The sequence below is a fragment of the Mobula hypostoma genome, chromosome 30 (assembly GCF_963921235.1).
Source record: "Mobula hypostoma chromosome 30, sMobHyp1.1, whole genome shotgun sequence".
In the NCBI taxonomy this organism is placed as follows: Eukaryota; Metazoa; Chordata; class Chondrichthyes; order Myliobatiformes; family Myliobatidae; genus Mobula; species Mobula hypostoma.
Genome location: NC_086126.1, coordinates 15,507,744 through 15,531,567, shown reverse-complemented (window position 1 = coordinate 15,531,567; position 23,824 = coordinate 15,507,744). Strand labels below are relative to the sequence as shown.

General features: G+C 49.7%; 1 protein-coding gene across 1 annotated transcript in view; it reads left to right on the top strand.

Moving 5' to 3' along the window:
• LOC134339809 (glycogen phosphorylase, muscle form) overlaps positions 1-23,824 on the top strand; it is a 115,469-nt gene that overhangs the window by 46,937 nt on the left and 44,708 nt on the right. Inside the window, exons 3-8 of the mRNA XM_063036622.1 lie at positions 109-187; positions 3,070-3,173; positions 16,257-16,388; positions 18,494-18,605; positions 19,763-19,845; positions 22,319-22,462. Coding sequence (XP_062892692.1) covers positions 109-187; positions 3,070-3,173; positions 16,257-16,388; positions 18,494-18,605; positions 19,763-19,845; positions 22,319-22,462 — 654 coding nt within the window. The remainder of the gene's footprint in view (positions 1-108; positions 188-3,069; positions 3,174-16,256; positions 16,389-18,493; positions 18,606-19,762; positions 19,846-22,318; positions 22,463-23,824) is intronic.

Sequence of the window (23,824 nt, the reverse complement as noted above, 5' to 3'; positions counted from 1 at the left end):
GGTGGAAGAAGGGGTACTTCTCATTCGCCCTCCAGACCAGTGTATCTAATGGTGGCACCTAAGAAATGTCTGCTGGTTGATTCCTTGTTTTTTTTTCCCTCTTTCTAGCTTGGGTTGGACATGGAAGAACTAGAAGATATTGAGGAAGATGCTGGGCTTGGAAACGGAGGTCTGGGCAGGTTGGCAGGTGAGGATCCAAGATGTCATTTCCAGCACAAAAGTATAAGTGAGAAGGAGATAATTGTTACTCTGGATCTGATGCAGCACAAAAAAAGAACACAGTAAGATAACACAATAATAAAGAAACATTATATATGTATATACCTCCAGGAGAACCACGATCTTGTCATAGAGTTTGAAGTCTTGCCTGCCTCGATTACCCAGAGAGCCATGTTGGCTGGAGTCAGGGCCTTGTGCTTTGGCTCTTGGTAGGGTCACCCATGCCAAACAGGTCAAAGGGCAGAGGCCAAACTAAGAGTGGTCCACCAGTCCTCCAGGTTCGGGGCCAACAACCCTGACTGGGTTCAAGCAGCAATGAAGAGTCCTTCTACATCTGAGTGTGACGGTATTCCAGAGTCTCCACCCGGGACTTGCATGACCGACAGTGGTGAAAACCGAGAGGAGGCTCCTGCCATGATGAAGACACCCTGAATGCCGCCAGAGATCAAGACAACTTGGCTCCGTACCGCAGAGGCAGAAATGAGGACCCTGAACCTCACCTGGGGCACGATAGAGAAGATGGCCGAGGACAGACCTTCATTGCTGCCCTAGATACCAGCGGTGTAACAGGCAGTAACTAACTATAATAAACAATATATATGATAGCTTGTATACATGGATTAACTGTATGTACATACAATGTGTACGTATAGTTAACCTATGTATAGACACTGGAGTGTCCGTACAGCAAATGATAAGGTACCGCTGGTGGGGTGGGCTCGTTGATAGGAGGTGTGAATCTACCTTATTGCTTGGGGAAAGTAACTTTTTTGCTGGTCCTGGTGTGGATGCTACGTAGCCTCCTCCCTGATGGCGCTGGGACAGACAGTCCACGAACAGGGTGAGTGATACTGCCGGCCTTTCCCCAGCACTTTTCTGTATGTATTTCCTCGATCCCGGGGGTCTCTGGCCACTGCAGTCTGAACAGGCCGGTGTTGTTGCTTTTCATTTTGCCTCCTTTTTTTTTTTCGGTTCCCCCCTGCTGGGTCCCATGCCCAACGCAAGCTGCGTCCGTCCCCTCGCAAAGCAGGTGGTAAATTGCAGATGGCAGGGTGCGGGGGTAGCTCGGCTGGTGGCCGTGCAGAGCGGGGATCTCAGACGTCTGTCCCGGTGCAGTGGGAACAGTAGCCCCCTGTGGCTGTGTGTCAGGGTGGTGGGTGGGAGACGTGGACCTGTCAGCGTGGCTGAGGGCAGTCACGGAACGCTAAGCAGGCAGGGAGCTGAACGCAGACTTCTACCCTCTCCGCCGCGTCACTCTGCAGCTGCTCTGTGTGGCCGTGAAATCCCTGTCCGTCACCGTGCAGAGGGGAACCCCAGACCCCTCAACCCGTGAGGGAACGAATCGCCTTTCGTTCCCCTCCGACTCCTGTCCTGTCACTGTTCGTGGGGGACGTGGCAGACGAGCCCTCTCCTCATTGCTACCTTCAGGGAGGAGGTACAGGAGCCTGAAGACCCACACTCAATGTTTTAGGAACAGCTTCTTCCCCTCTATCCTCTGATTTCTGAATGGACACTGAACCCATGAATGCTACCTCACTATTTTTGCTCTTTTGACTCACTTATTTAATTAAATTGTTTGTATCTATATCTGGGTGTCATCATCGCGAAGGACCTAACCTGGGCCCAACGTATCGATGCAGCTGCAAAGAAGGCACAACACTGGCCGTATTTCATTCGGAGTCTGAAGGGATTTGGCACGTCACCAAAAAAATACTCATAAATTTCTACAGATGTAACGCGGAGAATGTTCTGACTGGTATGGGGGGGGTGGGTGGGGGCTACTGCACAGGATCAAAATAAACTGCAGAGAGTTGTAAACTCAGTCAGCTCCATCACGGGCACCAGCCTCCGTCGTATCCAGGACATCTTCAAGGAGCGGTGCCTCAGAAAGACGGCGTCCATCATTAAGGACCCCCACCACCCAGGACATGCCCTCTTCTCATTGCCACCGTCAGGGAGGAGGTACAGGAGCCTGAAGGCACACACTCAACGATTCAGGAACAGCTTCTTCCCCTCTGCCATCTGATTCCTAAACAGACATTGAACCCACGAACACTACCTGACTGCTTTTTTAAATTTCTGTATTTGTACTAATCTGATTTAACTAGTTAACATATATACTGACTGTAATTGGTTTTTTCTGTATTATCATGTATTGCATTGTACAGCTGCCTCAAAGTTAATAAATTTCACCACATATGCCAGTGATAGTAAACCTGATTCTGATTCGGATCTTATGATAACTTATAGTATATTTTATAGGTGCACTATCCTACTGCCACAGAACAACATATTTCACGACATACTGTACGTCAGAGATAGTAAACCTGATTCCGTCCTCTTGCTGTAATCATCCCACATTCCCTTCCCCCTTAACGCACACCAAACGCTGGAGGAGTTCAGCATGCAAGGCAGCATCTGTTGAGAGGAGAAAAGAGTCAACGTTTGGGGCCGAGACCCTTCGTCAGGACTACTGAAATGTCCACTCTTTATTCCTCTCCATCGACGCTGCCTCACCTGTTGGGCTCCTCGAGAATTTTGTGTGTGTGACCTGCATCTGCGGACTCTCTTGTGTTAACGTTCATTCCCTCCCCAGTGGGATAGGGAGCACTGCGGTTACCGTTGTCACCTCAGTCTGCCCTTCCAGGACTGTCACCCACTGCATTTCATGTACCACTCAGAAAAGAAGTAGGTATTCCGCATTTCCAAAGTGCCAGGCATGACCTTGCAATGTCCCGGTGCTTTCCAATAAGATATGGTCGCACGGTAGCCTAACATTGAGTTGGGGACTGGTCTTTCTCTGTTGCAAACCCTGAATTGCCTGACCTCTTGCTTCTACCCCCTGTACAGCCTGCTTTCTGGACTCCATGGCGACCTTGGGGCTGGCCGCCTACGGCTACGGAATCCGGTACGAGTTCGGCATCTTCAACCAGAAGATCTCCAACGGCTGGCAGGTGAGTTGCCTCATGCTTTTTGCTGACGGTCCCTTTCAGTTTTGCGGCTGAACACTGAACAATAGAATGGAGAGGATTTAGTTTCTAAAGTGCCTTTTATCTCCCTTCTCTGGAGGTTCCCAAGCCCCTTAATGCTCTTTCAAGCATCACTGCAGTCTAACATAACTGGAAAATTACAAATGGAACTCCACTCTTCAAGAAGGGAGAGAGGCAGACGAAAGGAAACTATTGGCCAGTTAAAGGTTGGGAAGATGTTGGAGTCGACAATTAAGGATGAGGTTTCAGGGTACTTGGAGACACATGATAAAATAGGCCGTAGTCAGCATGGCTTCCCCAAGGCAAAATCTTGCCTGAAAAACCTGTTGGAATTCTTTGAAGAAATAACAGGCCAGATAGACGGGGAAAATTGGCTGAAGTTGGATTTTCAGAAGGCCCTTGACAAGGTGCCACACGTGAGGCTGCTTAACAAGCTATGAGCCCATAGTATTACAGGAAAGATTCTAGCATGGATAAAGCAGTGACTGACTGGCAGGAGGCAAAGAGTGGGAATAAAGGGAGCCTCTTCTGGCTGGCTCTCGGTGTCTGGTAGTGTTCCACAGGAGTGATTCTTTTTACGTTATATGTCAATGATTTGGATGATGGAATTGATGGCTTTGTCGCTAGGTTTACAGATGATATGAAGGTAGGTGGAGGTGCAGGTAGTTTTGAGGAAGTATTGGGCTACAGAAGAACTTAGACAAATTAGGAGAATGGCCAAAGAAATGGCAGATGGAATACAGTGTCAGGAAGTGTATGGTCATGCACTTTGGTAGAAGAAATGAAAGGGTTGACTATTTTCTAAATGGAGAGAAAATACGAAAATCTGAGGCGCAAAGGGACTTGGGAGTCCTTGTGCAGGATACTCTAAAGGTCAATTTGCAGGCTGAGCCTGTGGTGAGGAAGGTAAATGCAATGTTAGCATTCATTCCAAGAGGACTAGAACATAAAAGCAAGGGTGTAATGTTGAGACTTTATAAAGCACTGGTGAGGCTTCACTTGGAGTATCGTAAGCAGGTTTGGGCCCCGTATCTTAGAAAGGATGTGTTGAAACTGGAGAGGGTTCAAAGGAGGTTCACGAAAATGATTCCAGGATTGAATGCCTTGTCATATGAAAAGTGTCTGAGGGCTCTGGGCCTGTATTCACTGGAATTCAGAAGAATGAGGGGTGACCTCACTGAAACCTATCAAATGGTGAAAGGCCTTGATAGAGTGGATGTGGAGAAAATGTTTCCTATGATGGGAGAATCTTAAGACGAGAGAACACAGCCTCGCAATGGAGGGGTGGTCTTTTAGAACAGGGATGAGGGGGAATTTCAGTGGTGAATGTGTTGAGCGTGGTGCTGTGTCCGCGGTGGCTAGCCTGTAGGAGAGGTGCCACGCACCAATTCAAGGCAGCGAGCGTACATTCAGGCAGCTCGGTCCCGGAGGGCGCAAGGTTGGTACCTGGGGAGACGAGGGCAGAGTCAGACCGACGATGGTGACTTGGCTAAAACAGAGATCAAACCAGGTGGAGAGAGGGAAGGGAAATCGAGACAGGAGGACGGTTTATGCCTGCCCTCCTGAAGATATTTATAGCGCACCCATGAAGGTCAAATGGCAGCAGTGTGAACTCTGAGTGCCTAAAGGTCTCTGGTAATCCTGGAACCAACAGGTGGTAATTCAGATGAAGCCAGAGTTGTTTACCTTCTCTCTGCTGTGAATAAGACACTCAGTCCTTCTGCAGAAATACCTACCTAACTGCTAACCCCTCCAAATCTCCCGTCTTTCTCTATGTCTGAAATCCTAGTCCCAAATCGTACTGGCTGACAGCTGACAGGGCTGAAAGCCTCAACTAGATCTACGCAGTGCCCAATTTATCAGGGGCCTTCTGTACCTAATAAAGTGGCCACTGATTTTATGTTCAGGACTTCTGCTCCTGTAGCCCGTCCAGGGTTCGACATGTTCTGTGCTCAGAGATAATCTCTTCTGCGCACCACTGTTGTAACCTCTGGTTATTTGAGTTACTGTCACCCTCCTGTCAGCTTGAACCAGTCTGGCCATTCTCCACTGACCTCTCTCATTAACAAGGCGCTTTCGCCCACAGAACTGCCCCTTACTGGATGTTTTTTCGTTTCTCGCACCGTTCTCTGTAAACTCGGGAGACTATTCTGTGTGAAAATCCCAGGAGATCAGCAGTTTCCGAGATACTCAAACCACCCCTTCTGGCACCAACAATCGCGATCAAAGTCACTTAGATCACATCTCTTCCCTGTTCTGCTTTTAGCCTAAACAACAACTGAATCTCTTGACCATAGATATAGAACATAGAAATTTACAGCACATTACAATATTGTGCTGACCACGTGACCTACTCTAGAAACTGCCTCGAATTTCCCCAGCACATAGCCCTCTATTTTTATCAGCTCCATGTACCGAAAAGACCTTATTATATCCGCCATGCCTGTGTGCTTTTATGCATGGAGATGCTGCCACATGATCGGCTGATTAGATATCTGCACTAAAAAGCAGGTGCGCAGTATTCCTAATGAAGTGGCCATGGAGTTATATTGGAAAAAAACTATTGCAAACTGCTTCTTGTTCCTCTGTTATAAGGTCAAAGTCGAGTTTACTGTCATATCCACAAGTACCTGTATTCATAGGGGCAATAAAAAACTAACTTGAAGCAACATCACAGGGACATAGCATCACTAAAGCAGCATTCGCGGCGAAAACAACATAAACATAATCTACCCATTTTTTCTTACAAGAAAGTGGAGAACTGGAACAATAAAAAGCAAAAACTCTTATCTCATTCTTTTGAAAAATGAGGAGGGTCTCATTGAACTCCATCGAATGTTGAAAGTCCTCGGTAGGGTGGACGTGGAGAGGACGTTTCCAGTACTGGGGGAATCTTGGACCAGAGGACACAGCCTCATTTAGAACGGAGATGAGGAGCAATTTCTTTAAGCCAGAGGGTGGAGAATCTGTGGAATTCATTGCCTGCAGAGGCCAGGTCACTGTGTGTATTTGAGGTGGAGGTTGATAGATTTTTGATAAGGTCAGGGGGAGCAGGCAGGAGATTGGGGCTGAGAGGGAAGATGGATCAGCCATGATGGAATGGTGGACCAGACTCGATGGGCCAAATGGCCTAATTCTGCTCCTATATCTTTTGGTCTAACGTCCATTTTAGTGTTTAGCTTTCGGCATATTTGTCACTTGTACATCGAATTATCGAAACATACGACAAAATGCGCGGCTTGTGTCAGATCAAGTCAGCGAGGATTGCACTGAGCGGCCCACAAGTGTCACCATGGCACAACCTAACCCCAGCCTGTGTATCTTTCAAATCTGGGAAGAACCGCAGCAGCAGAGGGGCCTCATGCGGTCACGGGGAGAACGTACAAACCCCTTACAAACAGCTGGATTGAACTCCAGATCACTGACGGTCACGGGGGGAACGTACAAACCCCTTACAAACAGCGGGATTGAACCCCAGATCACTGACGGTCACGGGGAGAACGTACAAACTCCTTACAAACAGCGGGATTGAACTCCAGATCACTGACGGTCACGGGGAGAACATACAAACCCCTTACAAACAGCGGGATTGAACCCCAGATCACTGACGGTCATGGGGAGAACGTACAAACCGCTTACAAACAGCGGGATTGAACCCCAGATCACTGACGGTCACGGGGGGAACGTACAAACCCCTTACAAACAGCGGGATTGAACCCCAGATCACTGACGGTCACGGGGGGAACGTACAAACCCCTTACAAACAGCGGGATTGACCCCAGATCACTGACGGTCATGGGGGGAACATACAAACCTCTTACAAACAGCGGGATTGAACCCCAGATCACTGACGGTCACAGGGGGACGTACAAACCCCTTACAAACAGCGGGATTGAACCCCAGATCACTGACGGTCACGGGGAGAACGTACAAACCCATTACAAACAGCGGGCTTGAACCCCAGATCATTGACGGTCACGGGGGGAAACATACAAACTCCTTACAAACAGCGGGATTGAACCCCAGATCACTGACGGTCACGGGGGGAACGTACAAACCCCTTACAAACAGCGGGATTGAACCCCAGATCACTGACGGTCATGGGGAGAACGTACAAACCCCTTACAAACAGCGGGATTGAACCCCAGATCACTGACGGTCACAGGGGGAACGTACAAACTCCTTACAAACAGCGGGATTGATCCCCAGATCACTGACGGTCACAGGGGGAACGTACAAACTCCTTACAAACAGCGGGATTGATCCCCAGATCACTGACGGTCACGGGCGGAACGTACAAACCCCTTACAAACAGCGGGATTGAACTCCAGATCACTGACGGTCACGGGGGGGGGACGTAAAACCCCTTACAAACAGCCGGATTGAACTGTAATATCAGCACGCTGCAATTCTGCTGTCGAACCGCTCCATCGTGCAACGTGGCCACAGTGCAGTGATGAGGCTGGTCAAGCACAGATGTGCCTGCAGCTTCCTTTGTTTTTTCCTGCGCATCCTAATTCCCGTACCGGACCGTGATGCAACCAGTCAGAATATTTTCAGGCTCTGAATAGGCCCTTCCAGGGCCCTTCGATCCATGCCCCCCCCGATCTAATCATGGGGCAATTTACACTGACCAATTAACTTACCGAGTGGGAGGAGAGGAGACCAGAGCACCCAGTGGAAACCTACCCAGTCACAGGCAGGAGCGGGAATTGAACCCCAATCGCCTGCACTGTGAACCGCCATGCTAACTGCTACGCTACCAGGCCGCATTGCAACTCCTTTTGTTTGGGCACCCAGGGGATTGCGTTGGCCAGTAAGACCTTTGCAAACACCCTCGGTGATATTAGCCTTAATAGTAATTGGCCTCCAATTATAGTGTTTGTGTTTAATTAGCTCGTCTGACTGGGGAATGCAGAGCCTGAAGCTGTTTTTAATATTAGTTCAGACCCTGCCTCGCTTAACCCAAGAGGGACACGTTTGAGCCAAAGTTTTGTCGCCCATTATTAACAACCTCCCTGTAAACAGCTCGACTTTGTTTATGAGATGTAGATTAGACAAACGGTGAAACATGTCGCCTGCGAAAGGTGATGTGCCGGGGGCAGCCCCCGAATTGTACCACGCGTTTCCGGCGCCAATATAGCGTGCCCGGCAAGCCCAGCGACGCGATGCACGCCAGTCCGTCTCTCCCACCTACCCACCCGTTCGCACGTACATAATCCTGCGAACCCCCCACCCAGGGCAGGCCGACAGCAAAAGTAATGACAGCAGTAACTGTCGAAGGCAATTAAAACCCCGTGGTACTAAAACGTTTTCAGAAGAATTTAATTATTAGCTCAAGATAAGGTCAGGCGAACTATTAATACCCGATTCATTAAGTAGCAAGCTGGGATCTGAAATGCATCTCTTAAAATGTTGGCCACTCCTGCAGGGCCATCCATTCGTGGTGTAGCAAGCCTTTCCTGTCTTGTACAATATCTGCATTTTCATACAGTAGCTCTTGCACTTAACAAAACCTCTCCTTAGCGCTTTGGTTAGCTAGTTCCTTCCTCTCTGTTTCAGCCAAGAGTCTGATAAAGTCAAGACTTGCCCGGCCTCTTCGTATGAAGAACCTACAACCTTGTCCATGAACGCTTGTTCTTTTTTCTCTTCACACACCCTTGCCTGTTAGAATCTCAACTTCGTTCATCAGCTCACTTATAGATACTCTGGCATGGCTGGGGCCATCATTGAGGACCCTCCCTTCTCCTTTTCTATTTCCCTCGCCCGTTCGTTCCCCTCACCCATCATCTCCCTCTGGTGCCTTTCCTCCCTGGTGCACCGTCCTCTCCAATCAGATTCCTCCTTCTTCAGCCCTTTCCACCTATCACGTCGCAGCTTCTCCCTTCGCCCACCTTCCCCCTCACCCAGATTTACCTATCACCAGCTGTCCTGCCGAAGGGCTTCACCCCGAAACGTCGACGGTACTTTTCTCCATAGGTGCTGCCTGACCTGCTGAGTTCCTCCGGAACTTTGTTGCAGAGCACACCCACACTGCCTCCGGCAACCTCCGGACAATGCCGTGAGTATTGCGTCGTGGAGCGACGAGCAATGTGCTGGAGCTCAGCGGGTCGGGCAGGGTCTCGGCTGGTCCCTTCCTCCCACCCACACTGCTCAGGCCGCAGAGATTGTCCAGCAGATTGTTTGTTGCTGCAGTTTCCAGTTTCTGCTGTCTCCTGCACCTCTGTGTGGTTTAATAACATTCAGGGGCAAGTATAACCTCCTGACCACAAGTCTCTCAGCTCAAGTCAGTGTCAACCGCTGCCCTCATAAACCGAGACCCGACTGTCTTTCCATTTTCATCGTCCTGATCAAAATCAGGTTTAATATCACTGGCATATGTCGTCAAATTCGATGTTTTGTGGCGGCGGTAAATAATGATTTTTAAAAACTGTAAATTACTGTAGGAAATAAGTATTAAAAATTAATTAAGTAGTGCAAAAAGAGCAAAAAAAAAGGAAGAAAATAGGTAGTGTTCATCGGTTCTCTGTCCATTCAGATGTTTTTGGTGGAGGGGAAGAAGCTGTTGAGTGGGGGGGGGTCTTCATGCTCCTGTGCCTCCTCCCTGATGGTAGCGATGAGAGGAGGGCATGTCCTGGGGTGGTGGGTGCCCCCACCCATGATGGATGCTGACAGTTCTGACTTGCCAGGTCCCTTCAGCGTCAGCGGGCGTTGCTTGGATTCCCAGCGTCCGCGGATTTTCTCTTCTCTCTGACTTGCCGGGTCCCGCCAGCGTGCGTTGCCTTCCTAGGCGCTGGCTGAGCCATAGTTCTTGTCCAGGGCCCTCGTCCCCACTGAGCAGAGTTGGATGAGCTCATTTGTTCCACTTCATTGCACCGCCTGCCAAGTCTTTCCCGGCTCAGAAAGCCTGCCTTTTACTTCCTATAAATCAGAAAATAAAATCTGCCGGCCTGGAAATCGGTCTAAACATTCAACTCCACCACACCGCCATTCATATCATTGATATAAGTATCGAACAAACTCAGAAATCCGAGGGGCAAAGCGAGTTGGCGGGGGGGTGGATCTCGTGCAGGGCTCCCTAAAGGGTGAGCTACTTGCAAGGCAAGCAAAAGTGGCGTTAGCATTAATTCCGAGGAGCAGTGTGTAATGCTGAGGCTTTATAAGGCAGAAGTCAGAGCGCACTTGGGAGGTACTGGGAGCAGCTCGGGACTCCTTTTCTAAGAGAGGATGTGCCAGCGTTGGAGAGGCTCCAGTGGCGGTTCACAAGGATGACCACAGCGACGAAAGGGTTAACGTGCGGGGGGCGTTCGACGGCTCTTAAACGTTGAATTCAAGATCGCAAGCACCACTCGGGCTGGGCAGCTCGTTCCACACTCCGACCACCCTCTGAGTGAAGAAGTTTCCCCTCAGGTTCCCCTTCACCTTTCACCCTTAACCCATGACCTCTGGTTGCAGTCCCACCCAACCTCAGTGGAAAAAACCTATTCCCCTCATAATTTTATCAAATCTCTTCTCAATCTTCTACGTTCCAGGGAGTAAAATCCTAACCTATTCAATCTTTACCTCTTACTCAGGTCCTACAGACCTGGCAACATCCTTGTAGATTTTCTCTGTACGCTTTCGACCTTATTTACATTTTTCCTGTAGGTAGTTGACCAAAACTGCACGCAACACTCCAAATTAGGCCTCACTGACGTCTTGTACAACTTCAACATAACATCCCTTCTCCTGTACTCAGTACTTTGATTTATGAAGGCCAATGTGCCAAAAGCTTTCTTTACAACCCTTGTGTGTTATATCTTCCATTTTCTTAAGGCTGATCCTCTGTGAACTGTGACGTTTCCCTGCTCTTGTTCAGACTACTTTATGCACCTTTACCTTTTGATGTAATGCTGCTTTTAACTTTTCTTCATCCACGACTGGACCAATTTCCCCTTTTTTTGGTAACCTTAAATGCCCTCATTGGCCACTTTATTAGGTACACCATTGATGCAAATTGCTGCTGCTAATTTGGCACCTCCCCACCCCTGTTCATGCAGCATGGTAGCGTAGTGGTTAGCACAATGGTTTACAGTACAGGTGACCCAGGTTCAATTCCCACCATTGCCCGTAAGGAGTTTGTACATTCTACCTGTGACCGGGTGGGTTTCCTCCGGGTTCTCTGGTTTCCTCCCACAGTGCAAAGACTCACTGGTAGGTAGGTTAACGGGTCATTGTAAGTTGTCCCGCGATTAGGGTTAAATCGGGGGTCACTGGGAAGCATGGCTCGAAAGGCTCGAAGGTGCACGTAGATGAACTTCCCAGATTCCCGGGATGTTCCTTTCCTACCTACACCTCCAGTCTCCTGCTGTCACACTGCGAGCTGTTACAGCGGCTGCCAATGGCATTGCCTTTCAAGTTCGAAATTCGTTTATTATCGAAGTACGTATACATGCTACAACCTTGAGATGCGTCTCGCAGCAGGCAGCCACGAAATAAAGAGCCCCAAAAGAACCCATAAAGAAAAGGGTCGTCAATCACCCGATGTGCAGAGAGGGGAAAAAAATATCAACTCATGCAAACCATAAGCACCAGCAGATGCTGTAGCGTTTTGAACCGAAGTCCACAAAGAGAGTCCGTCCACAGACCCGTAGATCGGCGCCTGTCCCTCACCTCGAGCCCCGACGCCCTGACCTTTCCAATCTGGCCCAGCGCCTACCTCGTCGTCCAAACGTCAGGTTCATTCGCTCCGCTGCGCGCTGGGGACTGGACCCCGCCCCGATTCGGCCCATACCCAACTCTTCCAATTCAGAGTGGCGCTTAAATCGATCCTACCTCAGGTCCTCCACGCTCTTGGCGACGGGCCCCTGTATCCCGAGCCTCAGTTCTACCATACTGAATTTACAGTCCATTGCTTTCGATGATTGTTTACTGGAAAAAGAGTGATTATCAAAGCATTTAGCTGTTTTCCTTGGCCACCAACCGGAAGTGAAGTCGCTAAGATTCACCAGCACCATGTTAGGCTCCACTGAACCTGATTACAATAACTAATTTACTGAGCTCAGCTCCTTGCCCTCTCCCACCTTCATCTTTTCCTTTAAAACCAGAGCTCCCTCGCCTCTTTTTGTCTTTCCTGAAAGTTAAATATTCTAACCTTGATCTCTGTGCAGCCACGTTTCTGTCAGGTCTGTAAGGTATTCATTCCCCCACCTGTGAGTACTCGATTCAATGGCCGACACGATTTTCACTTGCCTATCCTGACTCCCAACTCGAGGTTCATGTCTTTTCTGGGTTACACTGTGCCACTTGTGTGTGGCCCCCGTCTAGTTGTCTAGATTAGATCAGAGGTTCCCAACCTGGGTCCACAGACCCCTCAGTTAATGGTAGGGGTCCATGGCATAAAACGAGGCTGGGACCCCCCCTCGGATTAGATTATCTTTATCTGTCACCTGTACGCCGAAACGTACAGTGAAATGCGTCTTTGCGCCAACGACTTACGCAGTCTGGGGATCGTGCTGCTGGCAGCCCGCGAGTGTTGCCGCACTTCCGTGCCAATGTAACGCGCCTACGACTTGCTAACCCTAACGCAGGCGCCAGCGTGGCGTTCCTGCTACTTACTAACCCTAACCCGTATGTCTTGGTAACGAGGGGGAAACTGGGGCGCCCTCATGTTAACAGGGAGAACGTACAAACTCCGAACGGAGACAGCGGTAGGAGTTGAACTCCGATCGTTCCGCTACCCTGCCGATCATCGACCTCCTGCCCAGTGTGGTTTTACTAATTTCTCCATGAACTCCCATAAACCCTTAATCATAGATCTAGTAATCAGTAGGACCCTGTCCCAAGCCCCGTTTAAGTGGGGGGTGGGGGAAGCTAGACTTTTTCTACAGTACTAGAACTACTGTCCCATGAATTGAATCCCATTTCTCCCACACTAATCCTCGACCGGGTATCCTGTTCTCTGATCTTGTTTGTCCTGATCCAGTCCTGTTGTTTTATTCACTAGAATCCTTTTTGCTCACACACCTACACACAATTGCCCTCCTATCGTTGGCTTCCACATGCATCCGGACGATAGAATTCCTGCCCCCCCCCCCACCACAATCATTCCCTCCCTCCTTATGCAAAGCTCTTCCTCAGGCTAGAGAGACGTCCTTAAGCCTGGCGTCAGGCAGGCAACAGGACTAGCGTTCCCCTTGTAGCACTGGAGATTGGTAGCTATCTCTGGTATGAATGGAGCAGCGGACGGTTTGCTTGTTTGATGAGCTGTTCCTGCTCTCATTCATAAAGAACTTGGTCCCTGCTGGCATGGACAAGGTGAAGCCCCTGCAGTGCTCTCTTTCTGTTTGTCTGTGCTCATGGCTGTACCCTCCTCACTGTTGATTGACCAGACCTAAACCAAGAGTCTGGCTGCCTCCCAGACCCAAGTGTCCCAAATAACTTCCCCTCCCTGGCTGTCTGAATCTCATCCACTCATCTCCAGCTCATCAACTCTAACCCGGTTCCTCGAGCTTACAGACCCTTACTGCAGGGATGTACACCAAACAGACTCCAGCTCAACTCTAACCCGGTTCCTCGGGCTTACAGACCTCTTACTGCAGGAATGTACACCACACAGACTCCAGCACAACTCTAACCCGGTTCCTCGAGCTTACAGACCCTTACTGCAGGAATGTACACCGCACAGACTCCAGCTCATCAACTCTAACCCAGTTCCTCGAGCTTACAGACCCTTACTGCAGGGAGGTACACCACACAGACTCCAGCTCATCAACTCTAACCCAGTTCCTCGAGCTTACAGACCCTTACTGCAGGAATGTACACCGCACAGACTCCAGCTCAACTCTAACCCGGTTCCTCGAGCTTACAGACCCTTACTGCAGGAATGTACACCACACAGACTCCAGCTCATCAACTCTAACCCGGTTCCTCGAGCTTACAGACCCTTACTGCAGGAATGTACACCGCACAGACTCCAGCTCATCAACTCTAACCCGGTTCCTCGAGCTTACAGACCCTTACTGCAGGAATGTACACCACACAGACTCCAGCTCATCAACTCTAACCCGGTTCCTCGAGCTTACAGACCCTTACTGCAGGAATGTACGCCGCACAGACTCCAGCTCAACTCTAAGGAATTTTGATGAACAGAGTGAGCTTGGGATTCAAGTCCGTAACCCCCTGAAACTTGCAGCACAGGCATATAGGCTGGCAAAGGAGGCATGTAGCATCATTGCCTTGATAGATGGGAAACACATTGTGCTGTAAAATTACAACCATAAATAGAATTTTTATCTCCTATGACAACAATCCCAAAAACAAGAGGCCACTGGTTTTAGAGTGGAGAAAGGACGTTAAGAGTATTTAAGGCAAAATTATTTTTACACAGAGTGTAATTGATACCTGGAACTCGTGGCAAAGGAGTTGGCAAAATCAGATACAACCACTCTATTTAAGTGGCGTGTAGACCAACACTTGAACACGTAAGGCATGGAAGGAGATGGACACAAAGCACCCAAAAATTTATACTACTGCAGCTACGAAAAATTACTCCCTTGGACATAACCAAGGCTTGTTGCTTTGGTCTTTGCAATTAATACTTGCTCCTCATTTATATGAAGGATGCAAGTAATAAAGTCAATTCAATTTGTAATCATAAACCATTTAATTAGTTTTCAGGATAAATGCAACTTTTTCTGAAAAGGCCCTGATATCTTCCGATTAATTGTCTCATCTCTAGAAGATGTGTATTTTTTGTTAAATATTTGATTAGTGATCTGAAATCTTTAAATTACAATTACAATATCTAATGCTGGCTGGTGGCGTAGTGGCATCAGCGCCGGACTTCGAAGTGAAGGCTCCTGAGTTCGAATCCAGCCGGCTCCCTGGCACGCTTTCCATCCGTGCTGGGTTGAGCGCTGAGCTAGCAACGCGGCCTCGTAAAAAAGAAATTGCCTGCTACAGAAACATCAACAGTGAAAAGTTGATGGCCTATGCTCTCTCTCGTGAGCTTAAAGGCAATTTCTCTCTTCCTTCTATAATATCTAATAAAGAAATGAGACAGAGCGTTAAATCTCTTGTGTAGTGGGAAGAACAACTCATGTGGAATAGCTTGGTTATTTTTAAGAAGCTTTAGCTCTACTACCTGTCTCAAATAACTACTGTGAACAATTCCACCTGAGCAGGTAGCAAGAGATAACTGCCACGTTACTATGCTACTCCAGAGTTCTTGTAAGCTTTTATTGGCTTGAGCAGTTCTAGCCGCTTATGCAATGACTTTACCCTCAGGAGAGGGCAACAACGATGGGGCAGGGGTGTCTGGCGTGTGCGAGGGGTGGCGGTCTGTTCCTGTTAACTTTGCCGGGATGCTAGGGGCAGGCGGGTGTTGTATACTTAATATTTCACCAATACAGTATCTGTGAGAAATCTTGTAAGTATATTGTTCGTTAAGCAATCTTGTTGGCTAATTGGTAAGGCCAGTGATGTTGTGGGGATGGAACTGGACTCTCTGACGGTGGTGTCTGAAAAGAGGATGCTGTCCAAGTTGCATGCCATCTTGGACAATGTCTCCCATCCACTACATAATGTACTGGGTGGGCACGGGAGTACATTCAGCCAGAGACTCACTCCACCGAGATGCAACACAGAGCATCATAGGAAGTCATTCCTGCCTGTGGCCATCAAACTTTACAACTCCTCCCTTGGAGGGTCAGACACCCTGAGCCAATAGGCTGGTCCTGGACTTATTTCTGGCATAATTTACATATTACTATTAACTATTTATAGTTTTATTACTATTTACTTATTTGTGGTGCAACTGTAACGAAAACCAATTTCCCCCGGGATCAATAAAGTATGACTATGACTACTTAAAGTGTTCATTATGGGCTAGAGGTATAAATGCGTGAATTACATCCATCGTCACGCTGCCACGTGATACGTGCACACCTCGCTTCGGGTGATCTCAGAGTGAGACCCGCATTTCAGACTCCCGTGTCTTCCTTTGAATTGGTAAATGTGTGGAAGTTGCAAGGCGTAACACTGGAGTACTGCCGCCTATTTCAACAGGTGGAGGAGGCTGACGATTGGCTGAGATTCGGCAACCCCTGGGAGAAGGCCCGCCCGGAGTACACCATCCCCGTCAACTTCTATGGCCGGGTCGAGTACACCCCTGAAGGGGTCAAATGGGTGGACACCCAGGTAAGTGGAGGTGGGGGGGGGTATTCCTGGCCACCCCAAGCCGGGAGACGGTGGAAAGCATTCGTGTACGTCCCTGAAGGGGTCAAATGGGTAGATGCACAAGTAAGTGGGGGTGGGAGGGGGGGAATTCCCAGTCTCCATCCGCCAATAGCAACGCCATTCCACGCCCGCGGAATACGCCCTTGTACAGCTTGAACAAACCAACGCTCTTTGCACGCCCCAAACGCTCGTGGTAGCCTAGGGCGGACATGGCTAAAACGAGGGGGTGTAACTTTAAGTTGATTGGAGGAGAGTGTTGGGGGGGGGAATGTCAGGAGTGAGTTTTTTTTACACAGAGAGTGTTGGGGGTGTGGAACATTGTGCTGGGGTGGTGACTGAGGCAGATACTTTAAGCACATGGATGGAAGAAAAATGGGTGTCTATGAGGGAGGGGAGAGTAGGTAACAGGATAGTCACAACGTTATGGGCCGAAGGGCCTGTGCTGTACCATTCATTATCTTATGATCTAATGCCTAGGTGTGGGCACGTGGCCAAGTGGTTAAGGCATTGGACTACCAACCTGAAGGTCGTGAGTTTGAGCCCCAGCCGAGGGAATGTGTTGTGTCCTTGAGCAAGGCACTTAACCACACATCGCTCCGCGACGACACCGGTGCCAAGCTGTATGGGTCCTAATGCCCTTCTCTTGGACAACATCGGTGTCGTGGAGAGGGGAGACTTGCAGCATGGGCAACTGCCAGTCTTCCACACAACCTTGCCCAGGCCTGCGCCCTGGGGAGTGAAGACTTTCCAGGCACAGATCCATGGTCTCGCAAGACTAACAGATGCCTTAAAGTAGAATGCCTAGGTCACTCTTGACTGTATTATAGTGCAAACTATAATACAGATGCAAACTGCATGATTCCTTAAACTGCTGGGGAGGTGGTACTTTGTCAGGTAACCTGTGGGTGAGGGGTGAATGTTGGCCCTGGGAATCAGGGGCAGGATTTAACACCCCTGCTCCCATTTCCATGGGATTGTTAGTGTCAGCCCGGTGATCAAATACTCAGCCGATCCAGCCTCGTCCAACAGAAATTTCCAACCAAAACCCAACCTGGAAGATTCAGCCCAAACAGCGGGAACGAGCCTCCCGACTGGTTAGCAAGGGATGACCGTCTGCTCGCACCACCTTCGTTGTGGGTGGGCATCCCTCTTGAGTTGGGATCTCGTTCCACTGCACACTGAGCTGGCGGGCAGCAATTTAGTTTAAGCACCAAAAAAAAAGGCCTGTGGATGCCGGAAACCCAGAGCAACTCGCACAAAAATGCAGGAAATGAATAATTGGCTGATGTTTTGGGCTGAAAAGGAAGGGGGAAGGGGGAGTGAAAAGGTGGGGGAGAGGGGAAGGAGGCTGGCTGGAAGGTGACGGGTGAAGCCAGGTGGGTGGGAAAGGTTGAGGGCTGGAGAGGGAGGAAGCTGACAGGAGAGGTGAAAGGGAAAGAGGAGGGGACCCAGGGGGAAGTGAGAAGAGGTAAAAGGCCCAAGTGGGGAATAGAGGAAGAGGGGAGGGGGGATTTTTTTTACCCAGAAGGAGAAATCAATATTCATGTCTTCAGGTTGGAGGCTACCCAGACGGAATATGAGGTGTTGTTCCTCCACTCTGAGGGTGGCCTCACCTTGGCACTAGAAGAGGCCCTGGACCGACATGTCGGAATGGGAATGGTAATTAAAGCATTTGGCCACCGGGAAGTTCTGCTTTTGGCAAATGGAGCAAAGGTGCTCCATCCGCCAAAAGTGGAACTCCCCGGTGGCCAAACATTGTATTTTGCTTTTGGGCCTAATATTGTGTGAGTGTCTTTCTCACTTTAAAATAAATCAAAGAACTACCTCAAAACCTTTATGGATAGACGAATATCATATATTTAAAAAAAAACCTGCAGATGTCAGGAGTCTAAAATCAGAACAAGAAACTCCGGAAACACTTCAGATCGGGCTGCGTGAATGCTTTCCGTGGTGGGTGAACGACCAGGGAACAGAAGGTTATGGGTCAAGAGGAGGTGAACGCAGGTGGGTGACCGCTGGTGAAGGGAAGGAGTGCGTGGCTGTAACCCTGCTCTTGTGTACCTCAGGTGGTCTTGGCTCTCCCCTACGACACGCCGGTGCCAGGATACAGGAACAACACCGTCAACACCATGCGGCTGTGGTCGGCCAAGGCTCCCAACGAGTTTAAGCTGGAGGACTGTGAGTTCCCCTTTCCTGATCAGTAGTCTGCCAGCGGGCGAGGTCAGGGGTGTCACGTCTGTCTGGAGTCAGCGACCGGGTGCAAAGCACGGGCGGCCAGTTGTGCCAGGAAAGCACCTCTGCTAAACTCGTTTCACAGAGCCACAGAAACAGGCTCTTCGGCCCATCTAGTTTGTACCTGCCTGCTCTTCTGCCTAGTGCCAGCCACCTGTGCCTTAAACATAGCCCTCCGTACCCCTCTCATCCACGTACCCACAAAAAGTTCACTAAAGCATTGCAACCAAAACCTCATCTGTCGTTTCCACTGATAGCTCGTTGCACCCTCCTGAAGGTTCATCTTAAATATTTAACCTTTCACCCTTAACCCATGACCTCTAGTTTTCGCCACACCCAACCTCAGTGGGAAAAAGGTCTGCTTCAGAATTAGTAAAGTAGCTGGCCAACAGTAAAAGTCAGTGTAGAATCCTTCGCTTCAGTGCTTATCGTGTCTTCCTTTGCCAAATGGCTCCCGTTCCCTGCAATGCAAAGGACACTATGCCCTTGAAAGACCTTTCTCACCTGGGTTGACCGCACACTGTCTGCACATTTTCCTAACCCTTGCCTTGCTGATTGGTGTCTACATCCTGAACATTCGAAGTTATTGGCATCTTGACAGGGCTGTTGTAAAGAACCAAAGGGCAGAACGCATGCTGTTTTTTTCAAGCGGTAATGAACATCTGATCTCCCAAAACCTGAGCTTTGAAACATATAAAATTATGAAAGGGATAGTTAAGATAGAGACAGGAAAGTTGTTTCCACGGGTAGGTGAGACTAGAACCAGGGGACATGGCCTCAAGATTCGGGGGAGTAGATTCAGGATGGAGATGAGGAGGAACTGCTTTTCGCAGAGAGTGGTGAATCTGTGGAATTCTCTGCCCAACGAAGCAGTGGAGGCTGCCTCAGTAAATATATTGGAGAGATTTTTGCATAGTAGGGAATTAAGGGATATGGGAAAAAGGCAGGTGAGTCCATGGTCAGATCAGCCATGATCTTATTGAATGGCGCAGCAGGCCGGGCGCGTTGTGCTGGGAGGGCCCATTACCGTGCTGTATCTCCAAATAAATAAGTCACGTTACTGCTGTCTCAGACGCTCAGTCCTTTTCCCCCTTGTGTTTCAGTCAACATCGGTGGCTACATCCAGGCTGTGCTGGACAGGAACCTGGCCGAGAACATCTCCCGAGTCCTCTACCCCAATGACAACGTGAGTTGCCGGTTATCTGCTTGGACGGCACCTGGCTTGGGGGGCTGCCGGGGCGGCTACAAGAGCCAGGACGCGTGCTAAACCTCTGGCGGGCTGCACTTGGGCTGTATCGTTGGGTTGCAGTCAATGAGGACAGAGCGAGTGTGCCACCAAGACACTGTAGAGCAAGGTCTTGCTCGTGCACCCAGTCTATTGACCTTCCCAGCTGACCCGTCTTCCCTGGTGCCTTGCTCGTTGCTGTACATTCCTCCAAGCGGCACCTTCTAACTCCTCAGTCCACGATGTTTAGATGATGAGAACACTCAGTCCTCTTTTATTGTCATTTAGAAATGCATACATGCATTAAGAAATGATACAATGTTTCTCCGGAGTGATATCACAGAAAACAGGACAAGCCAAAGACTAACACTGACAAAACCACATAATTATACCATATAGTTACAGCAGTGCAAAGCAATACCATAATTTGATGAAGAACAGACCATGGGCACAGTAAAAAAAAAAGTCTCAAAGTCCCCGAGTCGATCAACTCCCAAGTCCCTGATAGCAGGTGGCAAAAGGGAGAAACTCCCTGCCATAAACCTCCAGGCACCGTCAACTTGCCGATGCCTTGGAAGCAGCCGACACTGAGTCTATCCGTCCGAAAACTTCGAGCTTCCGAGCAGCCTCTCTGATACAGCCTCCTGAGCGCCTTCGACCTCCCCCCGGCCGCTGAAACATGCAAAGCCGAGGATTTCGAGGCCTTCAGCTCCAGAGATTCCAGTTACCACACAGTAGCAGCGGTGGCAAAGCAGACATTTCAGAAGTTTTCCAGATGTTCCGCCGTACTCTCACGTCTGTCTCCATGAAATCAGGATTGTGCATGGTCCCCTACTTGACAGATAACAGATATTCATCACCGGAGAGGCCGCGCGTGCTGTCGTCACGCCACCATCTTCTCCCAAATTTAACCTACTCTAGGATCAGTCTTGCCCTTCCCTTCTCTATCACCCTCTCTAAGAGTTTCTTAGATGCCCCTAATGTACAGCATTTGCCTCTGCCACGCACCCACCACTCTCTGTGTAAGGAACTGAACTCTGACATCCCCCCTATACTTTCCACCAATCACCTGAAAATTATGTCCCCTCCTATTCTCCATCTCCACCCCAGGAAAAAGTCTCTGGCTATGCATTTGAGCTATACCCTTTTTTATCATCTTGTACACCTCTATCAAGTCACCTCTCAACCCTGTTCATTCCAAAGAGAAAAGCCCTGGCTCGCTCACCTTATCCTCATAAGATCTACTCTCTAGTCCATGCAGCATCCTGGTAAATCTTCTTTACATCCTTTCTAAAGTTTCCACATCCTTCCAATAATGAGGCGAGCAGAGCTGAACACAGTCCTCCAAATGTGGTCTACCCAGGATTTTATAGAGTTACAACACTACCTCGCGGCTCTTGAATGCAATCCCCTGACCACATGACTTCTTAACAGCCCTATCAATTTGTTCGGCAACTTTGAGAGATCTCTGTACGTGAACCCGTCGATCCCTGTGTCTCTGCACTGTGCTAAGAAGCCTGCCAGTAATTCCATCTTCCAAAGTGAATCAGTTCACACTTTTTCCGGATTGAACTGCATCTGCCACTTCTCAGCCCAGCTCTCCATCCTGTTACTGTCTCATTGCAACCTTCTGTGTGATCCATCGACCTCCATGTCATCTGCAAACCTTACTAACCCACCCTTCCGCTTCCCCATCCAAGAAATCACGACGAGCAGGGGTTCCAGAGCAGATCCCAGTGGAACGCCACTGGTCACCGACCTCCGGGCAGAATACTCTCCGTCTCTAACAGCCCCCTGCCTTCTTTGGGCCAGCCAGTCCTGCACCCAGGCAGCCAGGTTTCCCGGACCTTCTGACTCGCAGTGCGGCGCGGACAGATCTCCCCTCATTGTATCTCTACTTCACAAAGCCTGAGTTCACTATCTTTCCTCAGTCTCCCCCTTATTCCCAGCCTCTCGAGAACAGGCAAAGATCAGAGCAGGAGTAGGACACTTGCTTTAGAACACGGTACAGCACAGGGAACAGGCCACTCAGCCCACAGTGTCTGTGCTGAACCAGCTGAAAAGCAAATCAAAAACACCCCAACACTAATCCCTCCTACCTACACCACGTCCACATCCCTCCATCTTCCTCACATCCATCTGCCCGTCCAAACGGCTCTTAACACCCTCCAATGTATTTTCCTCTATCGCCATACCAGGCATCCACCACTCTGAGTAAAAAAAAAACTTACCCCTCACACCACCCCCCTCACCTTGGTATTAGGCATTTCAACCCTGCGAAACTGATACTCCCTGTCCACTCTGTCTGTGCCTCCCGTAATTCGTCAGGTGCTGCGCTCGCCTCTCTTCTCACAGCCCCTGAATCTGTGTCCCCTCGCTCGAGACGCTCCCGCTATCCTGCGCCCTCCCCTGACGCCTCTCTCCTCCGCCCCAGTTCTTCGAAGGCAAAGAGCTGCGGCTGAAGCAGGAGTACTTCGTGGTCGCCGCCACGCTGCAGGATATCATCCGCCGCTTCAAGTCCTCCAAGTTCGGCAGCCGCGACATCGTGCGCACCACGTTTGACGCTTTCCCCGAGAAGGTAAGCGCGGGGCTGGTGCCAGGGCACGCGGGCGGTTATGCGCGTTCCTGACCCCGTCTCGGTTCTGGAGTAGTACTGCAGAGGTCCATCTGCCCTACCCTGGGGGACCGACGAGGGCCGCCCCCTTTCTGGCACCCGTGTGTAGGGATCTGCAATGTGAACTTGATCCCGTAGGCGGCCGGCACTCCGTGGCTGCCTGGATCAGAGGGCATGAGCCACAAGGAGATGTTGGACAAGACGCTGGCTCCTCGGGAGCACAGGAGGCTGAGGAGACACCTAACACAAGTCCAGATCTCTAACTTCAACGCCAGGCTGAGATGGAAAGGTCTGGTACGGGCCGAATCGTGGCGGGCGGGATCCAGGCCCCAGAGCTCCTGGGGGGCCAGGAACGACCGGGTGTTTGGGCGATTTAAGCTCAGGTCCAGGTTGAAAAGGCCAGGGTGTGGGAACCGGGGGGGGCGACAGGCGGAACGGTTCTGCCCGGTTCTCCTCACTGCTCCGCGACGTTTACTCGGCTCTGGGCTGAACTGAGGCCGTGGCCTGCACCAGCTGCAGTGATACCTGGCTTTGTATGTTTTGTAAAACTTCACTCCCGAAGCTATTTGCTTACTTTTTTTTTCCTCTCTTTGCACAATGGGTATTAGGTGTTTTTTTAAAAAAGTATGTTGTTTTGAGTTTTCTTTTCAAGGCTGTATAATGTATACATACTTTGATAATAAAGGTACTTGGAAATTTTAACTTGGGATACCGTGCTCAGTTCCAGTCACCTCATTCGAGGGAAGATGTGGAAGCTTTGGAGAGGGTGCAGAGGAGATTTACCAGGAGGCTGCCTGGTCTTATGAGGATAGGTGGAGCGAGCGAAGAAGGGTGAGGTGTGCAAGGTGAAAAGAGGCACGGATCGAGTGGACAGCCAAAGGCTTTCCTAGGGCAGAAGTGGCTAATACGAGAGGGCATAATTTAAAAGTGAGTGGAGGAACGTGTAGTGGTGGGGGGAGAGACATCAGAGTTACAGAGTTAAGATACAGAGGTGGGTGCGTGAAATGGGGTGGTGGTTATATTGGGGCCGTCTAAGAGATAGGCAGACAAATGATAGAAAAATGGGGGGCCATAGATTGATCTTACAGTAGGCTGAAAGGTCAGCAGAACATTGTGGGTGGAAGGATCTGTACTGTAGCATTCTGTCTTCTGTTCGAACGGAGGGCTGATGTAGGATCTCGGCCCGAAAAGCCAGCTGTTTATTCTCCTCCAGAGATACTGCCCGACGTGCTGAGCTCCTCCAGCATTGTGTGTGTGTGTTGCTTTAAATTTCCGGCATCTGCAGAACCTCTTGTGCTTATAAAACTCCCACATGAGAGGTGTAGA